The 25,400-nt window shown below is 37.5% G+C and overlaps 1 protein-coding gene across 7 annotated transcripts in view; it reads left to right on the forward strand.

Moving 5' to 3' along the window:
* The first annotated feature begins 19,507 nt into the window (after positions 1-19,507).
* Positions 19,508-25,400, forward strand: part of ECT2 (epithelial cell transforming 2) — a 70,782-nt gene continuing 64,889 nt past the window's right edge. Inside the window, exons 1-4 of one of the 7 annotated variants that reach the window (XM_068546256.1) lie at positions 19,508-19,636; positions 23,326-23,477; positions 24,108-24,187; positions 24,303-24,395. In XM_068546256.1, the coding sequence (XP_068402357.1) occupies positions 23,348-23,477; positions 24,108-24,187; positions 24,303-24,395 (303 nt within the window). In that variant the 5' untranslated portion in view covers positions 19,508-19,636; positions 23,326-23,347. Of the gene's footprint in view, positions 19,637-19,787; positions 19,849-23,325; positions 23,478-24,107; positions 24,188-24,288; positions 24,396-25,400 lie in introns of those variants that run through there. The other 6 variants (XM_068546257.1, XM_068546258.1, XM_068546261.1 and 3 more) reach the window with 6 other exon arrangements.

Here is a 25,400-nt window from a genome sequence, read left to right on the forward strand (position 1 = left end):
TATGAGAATTCCTGAAGGTAGAGGCTAGCCAGTGGTGGCACATCCGTAGGATACAGAGGAATTACAGCTTAGGTGCATTTGTTCCTTCTCCTCCTCTCCTCTCCTCCTCTGTATACATCCATCTATAGGTCTATACCACCCCTTTTCCAGAATTAATGAATGCACAAAATAAAAACATATGCTGAACCTGATATCTATATTTTTGCCCATGTTTTCCAAGACACAAATAAACACAATGCTGAGGCATCTCTGAGAATTTATAGAATTTCAGAACAGAGTTGCGAAAGGCAGTGAGAGGTATGAGAAAGAGCATTGGCATCTAGTCCTAGTTCAATAATGCACCAATCATGTGATCTTGGGCCTCTTTGACCCAGTTTCCTCCTCTGGCAATGGTAGGGTTGTGTTAATAACAACAGCTATTATTTATTGAGCACATACTTTGCTAGTCACTGCTGAAGGAGTGATAAGTAATATTACTATCTCAGGCTAAGAGAGGAGCCATGCGAGGTTAAGTAACTTGCCCAAAGTCACACAGTTAGGCAACTGGCAGAGCTGGACTATGGACTTTGACACATTGTTACCAAAGCTTTACTCTTTAACCTTCATTAGGTGATCTCTTGTGTTTCTTTCAGCTATACCCCTCTAAATAAATGTATTCTTTTGTAAATCTAGATAAGAACTGCAAGGAAGATGTAAGCTGACTTTCACAAGCAACTCTATGCATTTTGATTTTTAAGCAGCCTAAGGTATTGTTACGTTTCTTGGTAGGCTTAACATCCTGTTAACTCCTGTTGAAACTGACTCAGAAAGAGAAAGAGCCATGAGACTTGGCTGCCTAGGGAACAATCCATGATTAATGATGAATGTGTGTTTGGAATGGCACAGTGATAAGGCAGAGACCCTGGGGTGGGGTCTGTACCAACAGTGAGGGACCAGCAAGCACAGTGGTGGCAGTAGCAGCAGCTACGGAATAGAACTAAAATCCTTGATGGTTATAGAACAGCCAGAATAGGACTGGCAACTGCAGAGCGGTCCCAGCATCGTCATCATCATCATGAGGAACACCTATGGAGTATTTCTTTCTCTGTACCAGGCAGTGTTCTAAGTATTTTATATATATTATTTTATTTAATCTCTTGTTTGGCTAATATATTTCTACTTTTACTATAGATAAATGTATATATTTATAAAAATAGTTTCATACAATATTAAGTTTTTATCAACTGCTTTTGTAATTTCATATATTGTGAATATCTTCCCTTGTCTTTTAAAAAAATTATTATTATTTACTTATTTATTTTTGGCTGCACTGGGTCTTCGTTGCTGTGTGTGGGCTTTCTCTAGTTGCAGCGAGCAGGGGCTACTCATTGTTGAGGTGTGTGGGCTTCTCACTGCGGTGGCTTCTCTTGTCGCGGAGCATGGGCTCTAGGCATGCAGGCTTCAGTAGTTGTGGCACGCAGGCTCAGTAGTTGTGGCTCGCGGGCTCCAGAGTGCAGGCTCAGTAGTTGTGGTGCACGGGCTTAGTTGCTCTGTGGCATGTGGGATCTTCCCGGACCAGGGATCGAACCCGTGTCCCCTGCATTGGCAGGCAGATTCTTAACCACTGCGCCACCGGTCTTCCCTTGTCATTGAAAACAGAGTTTCTCAAACTGTCTGTGAAGGACCAGGGATTTTTCCAATCCTTTCAGACCAATATTTTGTTAAGTTACTCTGATCATGCAGTTGAATGTCACAGCAATGTTAAATTGGTATTAAAGTTTCTAAATGCTTACTCACAATTTCTGTATTTATCTCACTGTGAATTGATAACTGTTTATAGACTGGTTCTGATCTACAGATCATACTTTAGGTAACATTGTTTTAGAACACCTAAAATTACTGCATAGTATGAAGAAAAACCAATTTGATAACCAATCCTTTTGTGGATATAACACTGTTCAATGGCCATCACTCCATTCACTGGCTGGCTCTACTAATTTTACTGCTTTGAGAAACAAGGCAAGCTCTGCTGTAAATAAACTACACTTTTGTTATAAAACCAACTCCCCATAGCATGTTACCCCATAGCATGTTTACCCTGCCTCTGACATCTGCCTTCTTTTTTACTGCTGCCACCCTTGTTCAAGACCATAGAATCACAATTCCTGGGCTATTAAAAAGGTCATCTTGGACTTCCCTGATGGCGCAGTGCTTAGGAATCCTCCTGCCAATGCAGGGGACACGGGTTTGCGCCATGGTCTGGGAAGATCCCACATGCCGTGGAGCAACTGAGCCCGCGTGCCACAACTACTGAGCCCGCATGCCACAACTACTGAAGCCCGCACCCTAGAGCCCATGCTCCGCGACAAGAGAAGCCACTGCGATGAGAAAGCCCTACACTGCAACGAAGAGTAGCCCCCACTCACCGCAGCTAGAGAAAGCCTGCGTGCAGCAATGAAGACCCAACGCGCAGCAACGAAGACCCAATGCAGCCAAAAATAAACAAATAAATAAATAAATAAATTTATTAAAAAAAAAGAAGAGTATCACATAAACAATTTTCTGGGAGGAAAAAAAAAAGGCCATCTTAATTGTCTCCTTACCACCAGCATCTTTTCTTTTTCTTTTTCCTCATTTGAAAAATGAAATGAGCAGAGACTGACTTTAAGGTGTTCTCTAGCTTTAATATTCCATGGTTTATCCCCTGCTGTTCTTATTGATTCTGGCTCTGCTTTGCCCAAAATACCTTATCATAAATTTCACATTAGAGTCTTTGCTACAAAAATAATTATGAAAAGTAAGTACAGCCTGGAGATCAGCAGCTGAGATTTGAAAGATACAGCCAGACCCAACATACCGACAATCCAGAAACTGCAACCTTGGCTACCCTGCATTGATGTTTTCTCCTTTTTAATTTGGCACTATACCCCTCCATGTAATTAATATTTCTGTAACCCTAGGAAGGCAACCACTAAGGGTAATGAGAAATAATAATGAGAATAGTATAGAAATAATGAAAAACAAATTTAAATCCATAGTATTAATACTTTTTAATTGCTTGAAGTATAAAAGTAGTAGTAAGTTTTTTAATCAATATAATCTGTGTTTTTTAGTTTGATAAATGTGTATATATTATTTAAGAAGACCTGATATATCAGACATGATTTTTAATTAATAAATATGAAATTTTATTATACACTTCTGTTTCATTAAATAATCAATGTTTAAATTTGTTTTGATTTAGTATCTCATAATAACTCATGTTTAGTTAGTGCAGTAAGTTAGCATTAAACAAAGTACATATAGGAGTGAGCGTTCCTTTCCGTGAAAAGCTCCATAACATTGAAGATCCCATCTGCACTCCCACCATTGCCCTCAAGGAAGAAGGCCATTTTGTGTTTCAGAAGATTGGAAAGAGGAGAGGGAGAAGATAGAGACCAGTTCCCTGAGGTGAAGATGGATTCTGGTCTGACTTTTGGGGCATTTTTCCTGAAACATGGTGGAGGCAGTCCTGAGAGTGATAAAGATCTCAGACCCACTCCCACGCGGCTCCCCAGGAAAAGTAAGAAACGGGGCAGCTGCTGAGTAGGGGCAGCTTGGGGATGCCTGGGGACCGAAGCGAAGTGTCATCATTTGGGGAACAGATGGTACTCTTCTTCAAGCATGGTATGACAAGAGTAGAGGTGGCTGCCTGTAAATAATTTATGCAGGCATCAATAATTAACATCTCAGCGGTGATCAAAATGGACTGAAGAGCAGAATCCTTTCCCCCAAATTTCCTGGATTGTATACGATGACCCAGATTGTTTATATGATACTAGAGAGGGGTGCAGCCCATCTGCCTTATATGCATTCTCCTGTATAATCAGCTAAACAAGATGGATTAAATATCCCACCAATCCTGTTGAGTAGAAAGCTTAGGCATGCATATCTAATTTAGAACAATAAAGAAAATGATGTTTTTTTGGACCCAGGATTGTGGAGCAGATTCACATCCTTTACAAATATAGTGCAGCCCAGTGTACTCTGACTCAGCCTGAGCTATTTAGGACCCATAGAAAAGGGAGACCACTGTGGGATCCCTGGTTCCTGGCAGAATGTGTCCACATTTGAGAGGAGATATAAAAAAGGACCACCAAGTGAAGCAGGTGAAGGTAAAGCCCAGTAATGTGGTATAAGCCAAAGATGGTGAACTAGAACACAGTCCTTCACTTCTATGGCCTAGGAAACAAAGCCTACGCTTAAACCCCCTTCTCCTGGTTCAAGAAAAGTAATTGTGCCACAATAATAAAACTTTTTTCTGTCTTGAGGAATTCTAAAGTACGCTCAAGAAATCAAGCCAGACCTTGCTTAAGACAGTACAAAGTCTGTTTTACTAAAAATTCTTTTCCCTATGATAATCTTGTGATAATCAAACACATATTTGGTTTTTCTTTAGGAACCTAAGATAGTAAGATACTAAATATATTCATTACAATTTTAACAAGATAATGCAATAGATGAATAGACTAGAAACTCAAGCTTTGTTTTGTTTTGAGATTTACACTATACTTGTAAAGTTTATGGGTAGATGATTTAATATCTAATTAGATATTATTAAAACTTCAGATAAATATATGAATTGTGGTTTCTACCTTAAAGTATTCCAAGAGTTTCCAGGAAATGGGTCTTTTAACTTATGTTCCTTATTTTCAAAGCATGGAAACATATTTGTACTTTCTGCTTGGGGGAGAGTTGGTAAAAGGCCTTGGATGTTCATGGGAAAGTGCTTGGACATATGCTACTGGTAACAGGAAGTCAAAGGTTTGATAAGGAAAATGGCATAAATAGGACTGCTTTGTTTTCCCAAGTTTTAAATTATATAAGTAATCCATGTTTACAATTAAAAAAAATCAACATAGAAGTGCTGTCTAAAGGTATCTACTATCTGATAAGATATTGGCTTTTAATTTCACATTGGTGTTCTCAAGAGCAGTGATTTAATATATACCAATTCCTTGGTCAGTCATATTCATGCAAAAAAGAAAACAAAGAAAGGATTTTAATTAGGAAAATGAAACATAATTTGAAAATATTGATAAACAACTCTATGATACTATACATAATAGCTCCATTTAATCTTCAAAAAGAGAAGCATGCAAAATGTTAATAAAAAATTAAAGGAAATTATGCTTAATGAAGGAGAAAATAGTCTAATATTTTAATAGCCTCTATAAGTTCAACTGTGTGTGAAAGAGAAGGTAAAAATAATGAGACATAAAGCATTAGTTTGTTTTTTTTTTTTCACATCTGCGACTCTATCAAGCATCACAACTTTCATGTTAGTAGGCATTAGGGAAACATTATTCTATTTTATACATATTAACGTAAAATTACCTGTTATGGATGGTTAGCATGCTATATGGCCTTGTGAACTCCAGTTGTAAAAAAAGGAAAGCACTATGATGGAGTGGGGATTGTCTAGATAGAGCTCACTAAACTCTGAGCTCTATGGTGGCAAAGGCTGCACCAATTTGTTTCATAATTTTATCCCCAGTGCCTAGCACAGTGCCTGATGTATAATAAGTACCTAAAAAATATTTGTCAAATACATAATAATAATAATATCTAGCATTGATTGAGTGCTTTCTATGTGTCATTATTCTAAGCACTAACGTCATTTTATACAATTCGCACAAAAACTCACAGACCACTTCATGGGGTACCCATTAGCTTATTTGCTATAGGGCAAAGGTTAAGAACTTCTGGAAGCACACAATTGCCTGAATTTTAGGTTTCCTCTGATTCATCTTTGTTGTCCAAAGTATGGGATTTCTTTTCCTGTGTGTGGCTCTGGTCTATAGCATCTTACATACTACGTGATCCCTAACGCTTCTTAGAATTTTAGTAGCTCAGTCATTGTGGGTTTAAAACTTCTCGAGTCCCAGTGCCTTTGAACTCATATCCCATAAGTTGTGAATCCTGCTAACAGTCACTCTTTTGTTCTATTTCTGCTCCAGAATTTAGTAAAGGTATCATATTCAGGGTCAATATATCACAATCATAGGAAAACAGAGAACTGGGAAGCCCATAAGGTCAATTTACATGAATAAAAAAGTATAAATTTGGGGAACAAACAAAGAAAAACTTGCAAGGGTCTCAAAAATGTGATTTTTTTTTTTGTAATGCATCTCTAAAAGATAAGATATCTTTAAAGACTATAACCACAATACCATTATCACACACACACAAAATACATAATTCCTTAATATCATCAAATATCCAGTCTGCATTCACATTTCTTTGATATCCTCTTATTTTAAATAAATTTTTACTGAATCTTTCCCCCAACATTTTATTGTGAAATTTTCATACAGCAAAGTTGAAATAATTTTACAGTGAACACCTGTTTTCAGACCACCTAGATGATACCATTAATGTTTTTCTATTTCTGGTTTTATCATATATCTATCCCTCTGTGTATCCATTAGTTCATCTATTTTTTTTTACACATTTCAAAGTAAATTACAGATATCAGTACAATTTCCCTTAAATATTTACTTCAATACGCACATCATTAACTAGAGTAAAATATTTGTTTACTTTTTCTTTTGTCATAAAATTTCCAAACAATAAAATGCACAAATCTTAAGTATATACTGAGTTTTGACAAATGCATATATCTGTAACTCAAACTGCTGTCAAGATACAGAATATTGCCATTGCCATCATGCCCCTCCCCATTTACTCCCTATCTCCATTACCTAAGAGACAACCACTGTTCTGATTATTTTCCATAATAGATTAGATTTTACTGTTCTTGAACCTTATATAAATAGCCTTACTCTTTTGTGTGAGGCTTTTTTTCCACTCAGCATAATGTTTTTGAGAGTCAGTCATCCACATTGTTGTGGAAATCAGTGATTCATTCCTTTTTTTCCAGCTGAATAATATTCCCTTGTGTGAATATACCACAGTTTGTTTATATAGTCTCTGATGGATATCTGAGCTGTTTCCAGTTTTGGGGTATTATGAATAAAGCTGCTATGAAAGTTCTTATACAAGTCTTTTTGTGGTCAGATGTACTGATTTTTCTTGAGTAAGCATTAATGTCACAGGGTAGGTGCATACTTATTTTACAGGAAATGGTTCAGATATTTTTTCAAAGAGGTTGTAGCTTTTTACATCGACCAACAATGAAGGTTCTGACTTTCTCACATCCTCACCAACATTTGGTATGATCAGTCTTTTTATACTCTAATGAGTGTATAGTGTTATCTCATTTTGCTGTTAATTTGCTTATCTCTGATGACTAATGACATTGAGCACCTTTTTATGTGCTTCTTGGTCATTACCATTAGTTTGTATTCTTTTGTGAAGTGTCTGTTTAAACCTTCTGGATTTAGATCTATCATTTATTATTTGTTTTTTGGATTCTCAGTTTTTTATTCTCTCCTTTCCCTTTTTCTGCCTTCTTCTGGTTTATTTAAATGTTTTTAGAATTTTACTTAATTTTTTTCTCTGCCTCTTTGCATTTTTATTTATGCCTCTTTGAATTATTAATTTAGTGTTTTCTCTAGGGATTACAGTATACAGTCAACTTTTCATATTCTACCTCATATAACATGTGCTGTGGTCTCAATATCTGCATTCCCCCAAAATTCATATGGTGAAATCTCAATGCCCAATGTGATAATATTAGGATGTGGGGCCTCTAGGAGATGCTTAAGTCATGAGGCTGAAGCCCTCATGAATGGGATTACTGTTGTTTTAAAAGAGACTGCACAGAGATCCCTCACCCCTTCCACCATGTGAGGACACAGTGAGAAGTCAGAAGTCTGCAACCTGGAAGAGGGTCTTCACCAGAACCTTACCACCTGTTACCCTGATTTTGGACTTTCAGCCTATAGAACTGTGAGCAATAAATTACTGCTTTTGGGGCCTCCCTGGTGGTGCAGTGATTAAGAATCCACCTGCCAATGCAGGGGACACAGGTTCGAGCCCTGGTCCAGGAAGATCCCACATGCCACGGAGAAACTAAGCCTGTGTGGCACAACTACTGCACCTGCGCTAGCTAGCCTGCGCTAGCTCTAGCCTGTGCTCTAGAGCCTGCAAGCCACAACTACTGAGCCCACGTGCTGCAACTACTGAAGCCCGCACACCTAGAGCCCATGCTCCGCAACAAGAGAAGCCAACGCAATGAGAAGCCCGCGCACCGCAATGAAGAGTAGCCCCCTCTCGCCACAACTAGAGAAAGCCCGCATGCAGCAATGAAGACCCAACACAGTCAAAAAATAAATAAATAAATAAATAAATAAATAAATAAAAAGAAAAGAAAAAGAAAAAGAAAAATAAATAAATTACTGCTGTTTATAAACCAACCAGTCTATGTTGTTTTTGTTAAAGCAGCCTAAACAGATTAAGACAACATGTGCAAACTCTGCAACCATGTGGGTTCGTTTAGAGCTCCTGCCTTTCTTTATGCAGTAGTTGTCATATGTATTACATCTACTTACATTATAAATCCCATAAAAAAGCCTATAATTTTTGTTTTAAGCAGTTACATGTGTTTTAAAGAAATCAATAGAAAAATAATCTTTCACAGTTACTCAGTTATTTACCATTTCTTAAAGTTCTTCATTTCTTCATGAGTATTAAAGTTTCTAGCTGGAATCATCTCACATCAGCCTGAAAAACTTTCTTTAGCATTTCTTGTAATACTAGTGTTCTAGCAGTTAATTCTTAGTTTTCTTTTATTTGAAAATGTCTTTATTTTGCCTTCATTCTGGAAGGATATTTTCACTAGATATAGAATTTGGGGTTAATAGTTTTTTCTTTCAGTATTTGTTTGATGTTGTACCACTGTCTCCTGGTCTCCGTAGTTTCTAATGAGAAGTTAGTATATTTGCAAATTGTTGTTCTCCTATTTGTAATGTGTCTTTTTTTTTCCCCCATGGCCACTTTTAAGATTTTGCCTTTATCTTTGGATTTCAGCAATTTGACTATGATATGAGAGACATTCTTTGTATTTATCCTAATTTGGGTTTCTGAGCTTCTGAAAATAGAAACTTTTTCTTCTGGCAAATGCTATGTCTTTTCCCATATTTGAGAAAATTTTGGCCATTATTTCTTAAAATTATTTTTTCCTCTTTCTCTCTCTCCTCCTGGGATTCCAATTATATGTGATGTTTTCCCACAGGTTCCTAAAGCTCTCATTTTTTATCCAAAAATTTTCTCTCTGTCCTTATGATTGGGTAATTTTTATTGGTCTATGTTCCAGCTGACTGACTCTTCATTCTTCTATTAGGTCCATCCATCTGCCTCCTTAGCACAGTAGGCAGTGTGCCAGGCTCATAATCTACTATTAAGCCCATCCAGTTAATTTTTTGTTTTAGCTATTTTATTTTCCATCCTAGAATTCCCATTTTGCTCTTTTTTTAAAGTTATGCTTATTAAGACATTATTCAATACAGTAAATTCATGACTTTTGGCAGAGATATACATTTGTGTAACCACTACCACAATCAAGACATGCATACTTCCATCATCCCCCAAAGTTCTCTTAGTTCTCTTGTGCCATTTTGCAGTAAGCCTCCACTCCTACCCTTTAGCCTCCGTCAACCATTATCTGTTTTTTGTCCCTTTACCATTGTCTATTTCAGAATGCCACATCAATGGAATCATACAACATGTATTTTGTTTCTGTTTTCTTTCACTTAACATGATGCTTATGAGAGTCATCCATTTTGTTGCATGTAAACTGCTGAGTAGTTTCCCATGTTTCGGATGTACTTGTTTATGCATTCACTAATGATATACAGTTGGGTTCTTTCCAGTTTTTAGCAATTATGAATAAAATTTCCTCCATGATTCTCATACATAGGAATGGGATTATTGGGTCTTTTGGCAATTATGTTTAACTTTGTAAGAACCAGCAATGTATGAGAGGTCATGTTGCTCCACATCCTCACTAGAACTTGGTACTGACCATTTTTATTTTAAATTCTAACCACTCTAATAGATGTGTAGTAGTACCTGAATGTGGTTTTAACCTGTATCTCCCTGATGAATAGTGATGCTGAGCATCTTATAATGTGCATATTTGCCATTAGTGTCTCTTCTTTGGTGGGGTATCTGTCAAATCTTTCTTTGCCCATTTTAAAAAAGTGGGTTGCTTGTTTTATTAAGTCATGAGAGTTCTTTAAATATTCTGAATATGAATCTTCAGTCATATAGGTATTTTGAAAGTAATTTTTTTCCAGTCTGTGGCTTATCTTTTCACTTTCTTAACTGTTGACATTTCTTAACAGTGACTTTTGGAGGGTAGAAGTTTTTAATTTTATGAAATATAATTTATAAAATTTTTCTTAATTTATATTATGATTCTTGCTTTTTGTGCTCCATTTGATTCTTTTTAATACTATTTCTCTGCTGAGATTTTTCTGTGTTTTCACTAATTACAAGAATACTTTCCTTTATCTCGTTCAGCATAGTTATAATAACTGCTTTAAAGTCCTTGTATCCTAATCTTCAAATCTGGGCTACCTCAGAATTAGCCTCTATTGGTTTATTTTTCTTAGAATGTGTCATGCCTTTTTTTTTTTTTTTTTTTTTGATATGGCACAGAACATAGATGTGATGGTTATATCTTGGAGATTCTGAATTCTGTTTTATTCTTCAAAAACATGCTGATATTTTTGTATTGTCAGGCAATTACTTGTTTGAACTCAAACTGAAAACTCTGTCTTTTGAGCAGCAGCTCAAATCTCAGTTCTGTTCTTTTTTCCTTGACAGGATTACTTGCAGTCCTCCTTGTATTTGCATGGTTAAGGATTCAGCTAGAGATGGTTTCATTTTATATGCAGAATTTAGCATGCTTCTCTTAGGCTCTCTAGAGGACCCTCTGTACCCCCTTACTTTCCAGCAGCTGTGGTTGCCCCAAACTCTGTCCTCTGCTCCTTATGACAGAAAGACTGACTTTTAGTTTTGGCCTCTGCATAACAATAACTGCAGAGTTTTCTTATTCTAAAAGTTATAACATTTTTAAACACCCCATGTCAGTCCAAGTTTTTACTCCTCTGCAGAGTCTACCTGCTTTTGTTCACTGTTCAAATCCTTTGGGTAATTGTTTTTTGTACTTTTCCCCTATATCTATAGTTATTTGTGAAAGAGTTGGTTGTTCAGCAGTTTACTCAGCTATAGGAGAAGCAGAAATCCTGCTGTCATAATTTTTAAAAAAGTTTGAATCATGATCCAAATAAAATCTACATGTTGTATTTGGTTTTACGTCTTTTAAGTCTCATCTATTGACTATCCCTTTACTACTCATTTTCCCCTTTCAATTATTTGTTGAAGAAATCAGGGTTTCTTGTAGAGTTTCTACAAGGCTAGATCTTACTGACTGTGTCCCTGTGCTATAATTTATCACATTTCTCTGTTCTCTGTATTTCCTAAAAATCAGATCTAGAGATTAACTAGATTCAGATTCAAAAAGAATTTTTTTTTTTTTTTTTTTTGCTAGATAACTTCATAGATGGGTGTAAATATCTATTAGGAGTAAATCTCATCTTCTTGTTTTGTAAATAAAGGGTTTGGCCCTTCAGATACCATGGTCAATCATTTCCAAATTCTGTCAGTAGTCAGTGGTTTTCAAATTCTATGTTCTAGAAGAATTAAAATTCCTGCAGTCTCTATGAAGATAAATCACGACCTCTCTTCTTCTATGTCAATTCAGCTTGGCATTTATCTGTTTTATGTATTGGAGTTCACTGTGACATTTCATTTGAAGAAATATTCAAAAAGCTTGAAAACAGTGGATAAACTATTAACTAAATTTTCATTATATTATGTAAGTAATATTTAGAAATATTTATTTCCTTTCTTCCTTATTTTTATTCCTTCCTTTCTTCTTTCATTTATTCTTTTTTTCAAAAAAATTTCTGAGTACCTATCATGCGGCAGGTACTGACTTAGTCACTGGAAATATACTAGGGAACAAACAGACAAAACCCCCTGCCGCCTTCATGGAGCTCACATTCTAGTATGGAGAGACAGACAATAAATAATAACATAACAAATAAATACATACTTGTAGTTGATAATGGCTATGAAATTAAAAGGGTAAGGCAAAGGGGACCAGGAGAGCTTGAGGAGAAGCTGCAATTTTTGGAGGGGTAGCCACCTAGCTGATAAGGTGAATGTGAGCAAGAATTGAAGGAGAAGAGGGGGTAAGTCAGGCACATATGAAGGAAGAACATAAAAGCAGAGAAATCAGCCTGAGTTAGGAGTGTGCCTCGTGTCTTTGAGGAGCAGCAAAGAAGCCAGTGTGGCTAGAGGTAAGTAAAGGTGTGAAAGGGAGAGGGTGAGGATGTCAATGAGGATTATGTAGGGCCATGAAGACTATTGTGGGAACTTTGGCTTTAGTATGAAAGAAATTGGAAGCCAATAAAGGTTTTGAGCAGAGTGACATGATCTGACTTATATTTTAACAGGAATATTCCAGTTGCTTCTGAGGATAGATGGTGAAGATTTATGGGTAAAATTGGGGGCATGAGTTAGGAGGCTATTGCAATAATTCAGGTAAGAGATAATGGTAGTGTAGAAAAGGGTAATGGAGGGATAAGAACTAGTTTAATTATGGACATATTTTGAAGGTAGAAACAACAAGATTTGGATTTGTAAAAGCAATGCGTCTGGACATTCTTGGTCACAAGCAATAGAAACCAGTTCTAACTATCTTGAAGGAAAAAAGGATTTAATTTATTCTGCAAATTCACAGAATCAGTATGAGGGTCAGCCTTGGGAATTGGGAGGAGCTAGAGAGCTCCAGAGGTGTAGGCAGTGGAAATACCATCAAAGATTACTGGACTCAAAGAAGCTAGTCTGCACACTGTTGATGCTATTAGAATGTATCAATATATGATCCTTAACCCTTCCCATATCTTTAGCACATGCTAAAAATTCAAAATCCTTTGAAAGAGCAGATGATGACTGAGCTCTAAGCATGGGAAGAGGATGTGGCTCCACTCAGATCTATGGTAACAGATGAACATTACCTTGCACTAAAACCATATTCAATGAGTGATTTCTCAAAAGGGAAATCAGACTATTATTAGGAAGGAATGGTTAAATGTTCAACAGCCAGGAAAGCAACAACTGTCCACTAAAATGCTCATGATAGAAAATTTGAAAAGTACCAAAAAAAAAAAAAAAGGAAAGGAGAAGGGGAAATAATGCAAATGCAATGGTCAAGATAGAGACACTAAGAACATTTTGTGTATTTCATTAATGTTAATTTTTTTCTAGGCATAGGATTTATATATAGTTGCATTATACACTTGAATATCACTTAAAACAGTATATCTCACCTTTAAAATACCTTCCCCAATGCATTTCTATTTACATGTAATTTTTCCTTCATTATTAAACCCACAGTTAATCTGCTTATGCTAAATCCTCATGCCAACTGAGGTCAAATATCCACCATTTTTTGAGGACCTGGGTTCGATTTTTATTTCAATTGCATTAGCAATTCCATTTTCCCATTCATTTGAATAGCAGCAACAAAATATTGCTAAGTACAATCCAAGTATTCAAATTGTTGTCATAGTAAATATCAGTACTACTCTTCAAAGACGGAGTTACTGTCAAAACTAAACTGAAGACAAAATCACTTTGGGATAACTTTGATGTTTACAAGTCAGTTGACAGTGTGGAAGAGGCAATTTATAAGTATCAGTGTATAATGTATGAAAGTGTAGGTTGTAGGAAAACTGAATTTTTGATATGGATAATTGCCTATGTTCATAAACACTGGCAAGTTTTATCCAGTCAGTTTAGTACTATTGGCATTAACTCTCTTCCACTCATAGCTGGAATAGGCATGGTATAAGAAGCATTCAATTCTTGGGTAATTTACTCAATTGTCAATAAAAGATGTAAATTAATTTATCCTTTTGTAAATTTATTAATTTTGGAAATATGCCACTTAATTTTTCCTGAAAAATTGTCATAAATAATGGGTTAGATAAAAGTAAAAATAATAGAAACCTTTTTTAGGGGAGTTCCCTGGTGGCCTAGTGGTTAGGACTCTGGACTTTCACTGCTGTGGCCCGGATTCAATCCCTGCTTGGGGAGCTGAGATTCCACAAGCTGCACGGAACAGCCAAAAAAAAAATCAGAAAAAAAAAAAGAAAACTTTTAAAATAACTTTAGAAAGGACATCACTGATATTATAATAAAAATAAGTTCATTTAATCATTAATTCATTTACTTGTTATTTCAACAAATATTTCATTGAGTGCCTTCACTGTGGACAAAATGGTAAACAAAAAGACATTTTCCCTTTCAAGTAGCTTAGATAGTGGAGGAGAGAGACATTAATCCAATAATCACATCTTTGATAAGTACCACAAAAGAGATACTCATGGTGCTGGGGGCTGTATAATGGGGATTCTGATGTTATGGGTAGTTAGCAAAGATCTTCTGAGGAGTAGTAAGTGAGCAAATGCTAAAAGGATTAGAAGTTGTCTCTTAGGCTAAAAGAATGGGGATCAAAGGAATTGGTAGAGAGAAGAGCAGATGCAAAAATCCTTGAGAAGGAAGGCCAGGTATAGAACTCAAGAGAAAGAAAGTGAACATGGTGTAAGATGAAGCTGGAAATGAGTAGAGGTCAGGCCATGGAGGCCTAGTAGGATTGAAGGGTTTTAAGGAGGCAGTGATATGATGAGTTTGGATTTGCATAATGTCACTCTAAATGCAAACTTGAGAATTAATTAGAAGAAGGCAATATGGATTCTGAAGATCAATTACAATGTTATTCATGCAACAACTTTTGAGAACATCTTATATGCCAGGAACTGTTGCTAGGTGCTGGAGATAGATACATTGGTGAACAAGACCAACAAGGCTCTTATGGGACTGAAAGCATCTTTTTTTTTTTTTAGATTTTTTAAAAAAATTAATTTATTTATTTATGGCTGTGTTGGGTCTTTTGTTTCTGTGCGACGGTTTTCTCTAGTTGTGGCAAGCGGGGGCCACTCTTCATCGCGGTGCGCGGGCCTCTCACTATCGCGGCCTCTCTTGTTGCGGAGCACAGGCTCCAGACGCGCAGGCTCAGTAATTGTGGCTCACGGGCCCAGTTGCTCCGCGGCATGTGGGATCTTCCCAGACCAGGGCTCGAACCCGTGTCCCCTGCTTTGGCAGGCAGATTCTCAACCACTGCGCCACCAGGGAAGCCCGCATCTTTTTTTTTTAATTTAAAAATTTTTTTAGTTTTGGCCATGCCGGGTGGCATGCGGGATCTTAGTTCCCCAACCAGGGATGGAACCCTGCGTTGGACTGCCAGGGAAGTCCCTGAAAGCATCTTAATGTCCTCAAAAGTAAAATATATAAGCAGTATGAATGAAGATATTGGTACTTTTATAAGTTTAATGTAAAATATAAATATTAGTATCTTTAATTTAATAAAGACAAAATAGATTAATGGAAATAAAATTTTTGATCTTGGTTTTTCCATTAACCAGTTACCTGACCTTGGTAAAGGAATATAAGCTCTATGTTGCGGGCCTCGGTAAAATTCATTTGTAAAATAAAGAATGAGACTAGTGAACTGAGATTTTTTTTTCCACATCTAAAATTTTGCTAATCAAATTACATAATTTGAAAAATGGCCTCACCATATTTGGAAACCTCTTGCTCCATCAAGGAACGGTAATTCTATTTGTCCAAGTGAAACTTTAAGTGGTAAATTTGTACAGTATTGCAAATCTATGTCAAGTGATTTACAGCCTAATGATTCACATAAATAAAGCAATGATTCATATCCTAATTACTGACTGTTGAGGTATGTAAAATAGCTTCTTCTGGCTCACAGTGATTATAATTTCTAAAGCTTGTTTCACAGGCAGAGATGACAGGTTGGAAGATGCTATATTATAATCAACTTGGAAATACAATATTTTAATTGGAAAATGTTAATAATTCCAAGAAAGTACAGAATTCCATGGCTACTCATTAAAGATTTTGAAACAAAAATCTTAAGTGATAAATTCTTAGAGGGACTGAATCTTTGTAACTGTACCTAGTGTGGCTTTATATATAGCTATGTATTTCACAAATGCTTTGAGGTGGTAAGGATGGTAACAGAGGAGAAAAACAATTACATGAGTTCTATGTGCCATTACAATGTTAATATTTAGTTACAGTAAAACATTTAATTCTATGATGAAATAGTTAAATTTACTATAAAGTAGATGGTATTATTGGTCGATAACATTTCATACTTAAAAATAAAACCTAGGACTTCCCTCCCTGGTGGTGCAGTGGTTAAGAATCCACCTGCCAATGCAGGGGACATGGGTTCAAGCCCTGGTCCAGGAAGGTCCCACATGCCACGAAGCAACTAAGCCTGTGCACCACAACTACTGAGCCTCTGCTCTAGAGCCCGCGAGCCACAACTACTGAGCCCATGTGCCACAACTACTGAAGCCCGCACACGTAGAGCCTGTGCTCTGCAACAAGAGAAGCCACCACAATGAGAAGCCCATGCACTGCAAAGAAAAGTAGCCCTCACTCGCCGCAACCAGAGAAAACCTGTGTGCAGCAATGAAGACCCAACGAAGACAAAAATAAGTAAATAAATTTATTAAAAAAAAGAGAAAGAAATGTTCCTTTAAAAAATAAAAAGTAAAACCTAGAAATTCTATTTCATCACAACTTTAGGTAATAAAAACAAAATCCACCACAACAAATATTGCCCATTTATTGCAAAAATTTAATAGTCTTTTCAGATATACTAATTCTTATTAGCAGATTAGAACAAACTACAAAAGTGTGAGAAATCTTCTTCATTCTGATTTGAAGAGTGATGGCATGGGCAGTGTGCATACTTGTGAATGCGGGTGGGTATAGGGTGGAGAAAGATATTCCATAACCCCAAACTAACTTTCCTAACTCCCCATTCTCTGCTGCCCTGAAGGAGTACATATGGAAAACGAAGATGGGGATGGAAAGGGGAGGGCGTAAGGAAAGAAAGGAACTATAAATAAAGAGGAGGGAATAAATTGGAAGAGGAACAAATGTTAAGATGAGAGTCAGGAAAGATGGTCCAGCGTGTCACTCAATTCAGAGATGGAGGTGGGGAAGTTGATCCTCCAAAGGAAGAATCTCAGTAGTTCTATCTTCCACATTTCATTTCCCCACCTCAGAAATTATCGTATTGTTTGATGAAAATATGTCACGCACTTTAATATACTAAGTACTTTAGTTCAATTCCTTTAGTATTTTTTGTTGAAAACTGTTCATTCAGCATCTTAGGAGTTGTGAATGACACGTAAGAATTTTTTAAATGGTTTATTCTTTCAAGGAACTTCTCATTTTGATTTATCTATCTATTTATCCTGTACTGTAAACAGTTTTGTCCCCTTGACATATGAATTCAATAACTACATTTCCAGTGAAGGCACCTGAAGGAAGAGGCTTGCATTTAGCAAAAGAATCTTGGCTGGGACTTGCCTTGGAAGGGGACAGAAGCCTGGCCAAGGGCAGCAGCAAGAAGGCCATATCTTCGAGACAAGAGGAGACATCTTGAGCATTGCAGGCTTTCCCTTAAAAGAGAAGAGAGGTTAGGTTTGGTGTAGAAGGACTGTCCTCTCTCTGGTAGGAAAAGAATGCAATGGAGGTCTTCGCTGCACCAAGCTTGGTCTGGAGGGTGGCGGGATTTGTGACTGGGGATGGGTGGGGCAAAGGGAACAGAAACACTGCTGCCAATGCTCCTGTGGTCAGGGGTGAGAAGGCGGTGTAGAGGACCATCAGTCCCATCAGGCAAGTATAGGGCCTCGGCTGAGGTAACAGTAGTGGTAATAGTAGCAGCAGCAAAGTCGTAGTAATATTAACAGCTAACATCTACTGAATGTTTATTATATGCTAGAATATGTTTGAATTACATGTATTAACTTTTAATCCTCACAACAATACTCTGAGGTTAAGTACTATCATGCCCTTTTATAAAAACTCAAACTGAGGCATAGAGAGGTTAAATTATTTGCTTGAGGTTACTTGCCTAGGAAATGGAAAAGGATGTCACATGGTTAGGAGATGTTAGAAGACTGTATTGCCCGTTTATTTGCTGGTCAAACTGCCATATAACCCTTAAAAGGAATCAAGTATAGCTTTTGTTAGGCTAGCATACAATTTGTATGGTGATACCGTGTAGGCAATCAATAGATTTGGGTGCAAAGCCTAACGGAGCAAGGCACAGAGGAAACAGGTTGCTTTCTTCACTAGCTTAACTTATTTTCAGTGAGGAGACCTTTTGGAATGCTGGGCACACCCTAGTTTAAGTACGCAAGCACATTCCAAAGTGAAATTTCAATTACTGTTTTTCTTTGCTTTCGCCCTAACGGTTATCATGGCATTAAATGAAGGGCAGACTGTAAATATTCTTCAATTATCAACAGGGAAACCAATAATTACCAGACTGCTTCACTCATTTTGTGGAATGTATTACAAACTTTTCAGGCATTCTAAGGTGGCCCGACAAAAGTTAGGAAAAATTCCAAATCCTGACGACCTGTTTGAGACGTTCAGAAGTGTTTCATTCCAAAGTACAAGTTCTCCTCCTCTTGTTGAAATTTAAGGTTTCAGCAGCGGATTCTCCTTTCTTCCTTTATTTAAACCAGCGATTAGGTGGGAACTATGCAAAACTCACCTTCGGGAGGCGTCTTTTTAAGAGGTTGTGTGACAGGATATTATATTTAGAAAACGAAGAAAATAAAAGATTTTCATGATAGCAATCGTAATTATAGGAAAACCGATAAATTCTTGGCTAGACTTCAGAGGAAAGCAGCAAAAGACCTCGGGGAAGGGGGGGAGGGGCGGGTGCAGCAGCTAACAATTTACTTTGGCTCCAGGAGAGTCTAGAATCTCGTGACGTATTTTTACATTTGTTCAAATGCAAGCTTATATTTAAAAAAAAAAAAAAAAGGCTTAGAAACCCTAAGAATTTATTCTAATCATCCGTGAAATTCCCTAGACCAGAGCACAGTGCTTTACATACGTCAGGATTTAAATAAGAGGCTGCTGATTTGAAGTCCATCTGGAGAGACTCCGAGTTCCCGTGTCCTGGGCCCCGCCGCGCCAACACAACCACCAAACCCCAAACCCCTTAACCCAACTTTAAATTCCTAAAGCTCAGGCATAAAAATCTTACAGCTCACAGGAATCACTGGGGAAAAATTCATCTGTCAAGGCACTGATTACGTTTCAAGGATTTTGTGGCGGGGAAAAAAAAAAAGAAAAAAGCCGAGGGGACGGAGAATCCACTCAAACTTTCCTTAGGAAACGGGATGTTTACTGAGTAAATAAGCGGTAGTCACAGACACACCTGCTACTCCCACAGAAGCCCAGGAGCCATTACTACCACCTCCTGGTCACATCCGGGCACTTCTCTACAAATTCGGGACGTTCTGACGTCGGAGCCGTTGGGTTTATTTGAAACACACGCACAACCAATCGGTTGGCACCTGTGGGGAGGTGGGCGGAGAGCAGCGGCCAATCACCGCCCCTCTGCGGGTCACTTTTTGAATTGGCTGCGGCCGCCGGCGGCGAGGAATGGCGGTAAAAGTGAGAAGGGTCGGTTCTTGAAAAGGTGGAACTTCCAGGGCGTCTTTTGAGAGTGGTGAGGGCTCTGTGGGTGCGGGTGGCGGAGGTGGGAGTGGGCCGGCGTCCCTGGAGCAGTGGGCCGCTCTGCTTGTGTCCCACGGCCCCGCCCCGGTGACCGCGAATTCCGGAGCTCACAGCCTTGGCTTCCCGGCTCTGGGAACCACACCGCCGCGTTCCGAACAGCGGGGCCGGGATGCGGAGTGGGAGCCCGAGGTCCGCCTGGCTGCTGTGCGTCGTCACTGCTCACCTGGTTGAATATTTCTTCCGAAAGAGTTTCTGGGCAAAGTGGGGAGTTGTCAGGAAGGGGGTCTTGGCAAACCGCAGTGGGCTCTGCGGCTCTGGGGGCCGGCAACTGCGCCCTTTGGGGGCTTATCTCAGATTACTTAGTGGTTTCACCCTTGGATTCTTCTTGGCGTCTTCTCTTTAGTTTTTAGTATTTAAGGTAAAACGCCAGCTCGTTCCGGCGCCCCACCCCGCGTACAGATGGGTATGGCTTAATGGGTAAAAGCGCAGCCTCTGGAATCAGACCGGATTTGAACCCTTGTTTTGCCACTAACACTGTGACCTGGGGGGAATTAATCTCTCCGCTCTAGGTTTCTTTACCTGTAAGAGGAGTGTGATAATAGTACCTGCCTCTTAGGATTGTTGCAAAGATTAAATGAATACAAGTAAAAGGTTTAGAACAATGTCTAAAGGTTTAGAATAATGCCGCATATTAAGCGTTAAATAAATATTGTTAGTCACGGTGTTATGTAACGTTAACAATGTTATTGTAACACCACCAACATATCCAGGAAGGCATTTAGCTCCTCCACCCTGAAAGATGATTGCCTAAAAAAATAAGTAAAAGGAAACTTATTTAAGTGGCAAAATTTATCTTTGTGATGAAAAAAGGCTTGAGTTGTATTTAGTTAGAAGCTCCTTGAGTATGTTCTCAGATGAGAAGTAATCTGTATGGGTTTCTGAACACTGATCGTTTTGTGTTTGTTATAAAAGCTTACAGAATACATAAATGTGCAAAAGTGATTAGTGTATTTCAGTTTGTAATCAGACTGTTGATATGTGATGAGTTTAGCATGCAGCTATTTTCTAAATTTTAAAACTGTTGGCAATAAATTGATCACATACAGTGTCATCAGTCAATTTTAATTTTTAATCACCTACCTTTTTTTTTTTTTTTTTTTTGGCTGCGTGGTATCTTAGTTGTGGCATACATTATATTCGTTGGGGCCACGTGGGATCTTTAGTTGCGGCATGCGAACTCTTAGGTGCAGCATATAGGATCTAGTTCCCTGACCAGGGATCGAACCTGGGCCCCCTGCATTGGGAGCGCAGAGTCTTAGACCCTGGACCACCAGGGAAGTCCCAATCACTTACCTGTTTTGATGGTCTTTAAACAGAGAGACATAGGTGAAAAATGTGAACTCATGGTGTTTTTTTTTTTTTTTTTTTTTGAAACATTTATATTAACATATTTCCATACAAATACAAATATAAGATTTTTAGAAATTTCATGTAATGTCTGAAACATTTATATTAACATATTTCTCATGGTGTTTTTGATTTATTAAAGTCTCCCTCCTCCTACATTCCTTAAGGCAGGTTAATTCATCTCTTGGTTTTTCTTTTTAACATTCTTTTAAGGGGACTTTAAATGAAAGCCTGTTTAGATAGAGCCTTTCTTTTTCACTGGGAACATTTAAGTGTGAGACTTAACAAAAAAATAAGGGCTGGATAGAATTTATCATTGATTCTAAGTAAAGGCTCTTATTAACAACTATTGGAGCACTCCTTTGGAGAGCCTTAGAATAATGATTGCCGTGGATGTTTGGTAAGACAATGAGAAACGTCCACATTTTGAGTATGTATGAGAATGAATAATCGTCACTCATTTAGAGACATCATCTATTCAGTTTTTATCACAGTTGGATTTGAGTTGTACTATTATTTCTTTTCCTGATGTGGAAGCTGAGGCTTACCCTACTAGGTGCAGAGCTGAGACAGGAAGCTGAGTTGCTTGTCTTTGAAGTGTGCACCTAATAATTGGGCTTAGGTCTGTTGTTATTAGTATGTACATATTCACACTATTTGACATCACCATGCCGAAATGATGCTAATGATACCTGAAACTATTACTTTGCTAAAAATCTGGTGGAAGTTATTTGTATATTTTATTATTCCGAAAAAGTAGGAAAGGGTAAATTAGATCAGGCATAGACCTCCAGATAAGATTGGGCTTCCTCTTTATATTTGCCCAATATTCTGGAAATTTACTTCAAGATAATAAACTTATGTAAAATCCCCAATTTAAATTGATGAAGATCTATTCAACTTTTTCTTTATTCCCTGCTTGCTTAACTTTTCAACTCTTTAAGTCCTGGAAATTTAAAAACAAACAAAGATTTTCTTTCATAGTCCAGAGTCTTACTGACACGTGTTAATTGTCTCGTGAAATCTTTTAGACATTTGTAAAGTAATATAAAAATACAGGTAAGGGAGCAGTCCAGTTATACATGAGAGGTTTGGAGAAATCTACAGAGGATAAGTCAAGAGTGGTGGGTCAGGGGTTGAAAGACATGATAGGTGGAGAATTGAGCAGTATTAAATACAAGTAGGTGTGGAGTAAATTGTGAGCTGTATTTGAAAAATGCTGGGAAATGCTTTGTGGCTGGAGCATACAGTCGATGTGGACTGGGGGAAATACAGGAGATGAGGCTAAATAGGTAGGCTAGGACTAAAGTGTAAAGTGGATGGTGAATTTGAACTTGATCGTATAGGGAGCAGTGCTCATGGAAGTTCTAAGTAGCGAAATAATATAGTCACATTTGTTTTTAGGAGCATACCCTGAAAACCATGTGGAAAGTGACCTCTGAAGAAACTGGTGATAAAGTTTTTTGGAACTGTTGTATTTGACCAAGTGGCCACTGTGGCATTGGCCACAAAAAGGGGGGCTGGGTCCCAGAGATACAGAGATGCTTTGGGGCAGGGCGAATGAGGCAGATGAAAGAGTATGGCTGGATCGTGTTTTTGACTGGGATTATTTGGGGGATGATGGTATTATAAATGAATACAGGAAGAGAAATAGTTTGGTTGAGGGCAAAGGTATGGAGTGGGGAGGTAGCATAGTATTTGTGAGTACCTTCTGAGTACTTTTTAACTGTCAGGTAATATCTGAGTACTTTTGGTACATTGTTACTTTTACTGTATCCCTATGAGTCAATTATTAGTATCTTTTTTTTTTTAATTTTTATTTATTTATTTATGGCTGTGTTGGGTCTTCGTTTCTGTGTGAGGGCTTTCTCCAGTTGTGGCAAGTGGGGGCCACTCTTCATCGCGGTGCGCGGGCCTCTCACTATCGCGGCCTCTCTTGTTGCGGAGCACAGGCTCCAGACGCGCAGGCTCAGCAATTGTGGCTCACGGGCCTAGTTGCTCCGCGGCATGTGGGATCTTCCCAGACCAGGGCTCGAACCCGTGTTCCCTGCATTGGCAGGCAGATTCTCAACCACTGAGCCACCAGGGAAGCCCAATTATTAGTATCTTTATTTTACAGAAGAGCAAACTGAGGCTCAGAGAAGTTGAGTGACTTTGGTTCAGTATTAAAAAAAAAAAGGTAATGATACTTTTTATAAGTTCTAGGTATAATGGTTGTCTTTGCCCAGTAATTGTTTGTTTCATGTAATTTTATTCAAATTTTGTTTTTTTCAGCCATTGCAGAAGAGTACAAATAATGGCTGAAAATAGTGCATTAACACCCACTACTGGGAGTACAAGCTTGGCAGACTCTTCCATTTTTGATTCTAAAGTTACCGAAACTTCTAAGGAAAACTTATTTATTGGATCTACTTCATATGTTGAAGGTAAACATGTTATCTGCTTTAAAATATCAAATCACTATTTTAATCCTAAACTTACTGACTAGTGACTTTCTTATGATTTAACTGTAATACTGTTAAGCTAGGGTACAGGTATTCAGTAAAAATTTGTTAACAGAAACTCTTTACACTAGATTTTTTATTATTGTTTGGATAAATGCTTCCCAACTTTGAAGGTGAAAGCATCTTGTTGGATATTGCTTTTTCTGTAGGTGAGGGCAATCTAGCTGCAACATTGTTAGCTAGAATATAGTCAGTTATGACTGGTCAGGAGAAGAGCCACTTCTTTCCTTTTCACTGTATAAATGGATCTTTCCTAAAGTTGCATGTGCTGTTGAAGAGGATGACTGTGCAAGTGGGCGAATGCTTTCTTTGGTTAGGAGGAGTGCTGATGTTTGAATACTTTGCTACAATACAATATGTTTCTCTTCTTCTAAAATGATACATGATCAAAGTTTTAAAATAAGCTGGGGATTAAGTCATTTTAATTTCAGGGAATGTTATGATCTCAAACATGGAAAACATTCCAGATACAGCCAAAAAAGGGGTTAGGAACTACTGATTTTGATGTTAGTGAATAAAAATATTTTACTTAAACATTTTTAATTTTAATAGAAGAAATGCCTCAGATTGAAACAAGAGTCATACTGGTTCAAGAAGCTAGAAAACAAGAAGAACTTATAAAAGCCTTAAAGGTATGGGAATTTAGTTTTTAGTTTTTCTTTTTTTTTTTTAAACTATTTTTCTTCCATCCGTGTATAAATAAATTTATAGTTTTATTAATCTCATACTTAAGTCTCTTTTCCACAGACTATTAAAATAATGGAAGTCCCTGTTATAAAGATAAAAGAAAGTTGTCCTGGAAAATCGGATGAAAAATTAATAAAAAGTATTGTTAATATGGTAGGTCAAGCATTTCATTGCATGTGGCATGCTGCACTTCCTTTGATTGTATTCGTAGAGTCCACTTACGGTGATTGGAGCTAAATTAGGCACAAGTTATACTCTCAGCACTCTGAAGCTAGATTCATAGAAACTATTCCATTTATTTTAAAATTTGGGTGTTTCTGAAACCCAAAAATACAATGTTTCATAAATAATGAAATCCTTATAAAGTAATTTGGCACTGTTAGATTTAAATGGCATTCCATTTATGTACTTATGAAGATGACACTTTAAATTCTTTATCTTCTTTTTTCTCAATAATTTTATACTAAATTCTTGCTTTATTTCCAGAATTACAAATCACAATAATTGACAGTCATCAGGGAATTTACCTCAGCATGTGAAATATATCTAACTCTCTATACCAGTTATACTAGATTGTGAGGGCCTCCATGACAAAATACCACAGACTGGGCAACTTAAACAACAGAAATTTATTTTCTCACTTTCCTGGAGGCTAAAAGTCCAAGATCAAGGTGTCAGCAGGTTTGATTTCTCTTGAGGCCTCTCTCCTTGGCTTGTAGATGGCTGCCACCTTCTTGATATATCTTCACACAGCCTTCTGTGCATGCACATCTCTGCTATCTCTTTTGTGTGTCCAAATTTCCTCCTCTTATAAGGACACCAATCCACCACTAATCCAATCTGACTAGGATCCACCCTTATGACTTCATTTAACCTTAATTACATGTTGAAAGACCGTATCTCCAGATAGTCACATTCTGAGGTATAGGGTGTTAGGACTTCAGCATGAGTTTTGGATATACACAATTCAGCCCTTCACATCAGCCTAGCAAATAAATCCCAAATAATTTACTGACCCATTTGAATTTTCTTTTAAATGGTTCTGTTCTTTAAAAACGGGAGTCATATAGATACCGAAATATCTTCATTCTTTTTCATAGATCTACAGTATAAAGTGTTAAACACTAACTTGCCTTTTTATATCCTGTGTTTGCCATG

This window comes from Eschrichtius robustus, chromosome 6, assembly GCF_028021215.1.
Source record: "Eschrichtius robustus isolate mEscRob2 chromosome 6, mEscRob2.pri, whole genome shotgun sequence".
In the NCBI taxonomy this organism is placed as follows: domain Eukaryota; kingdom Metazoa; phylum Chordata; class Mammalia; order Artiodactyla; family Eschrichtiidae; genus Eschrichtius; species Eschrichtius robustus.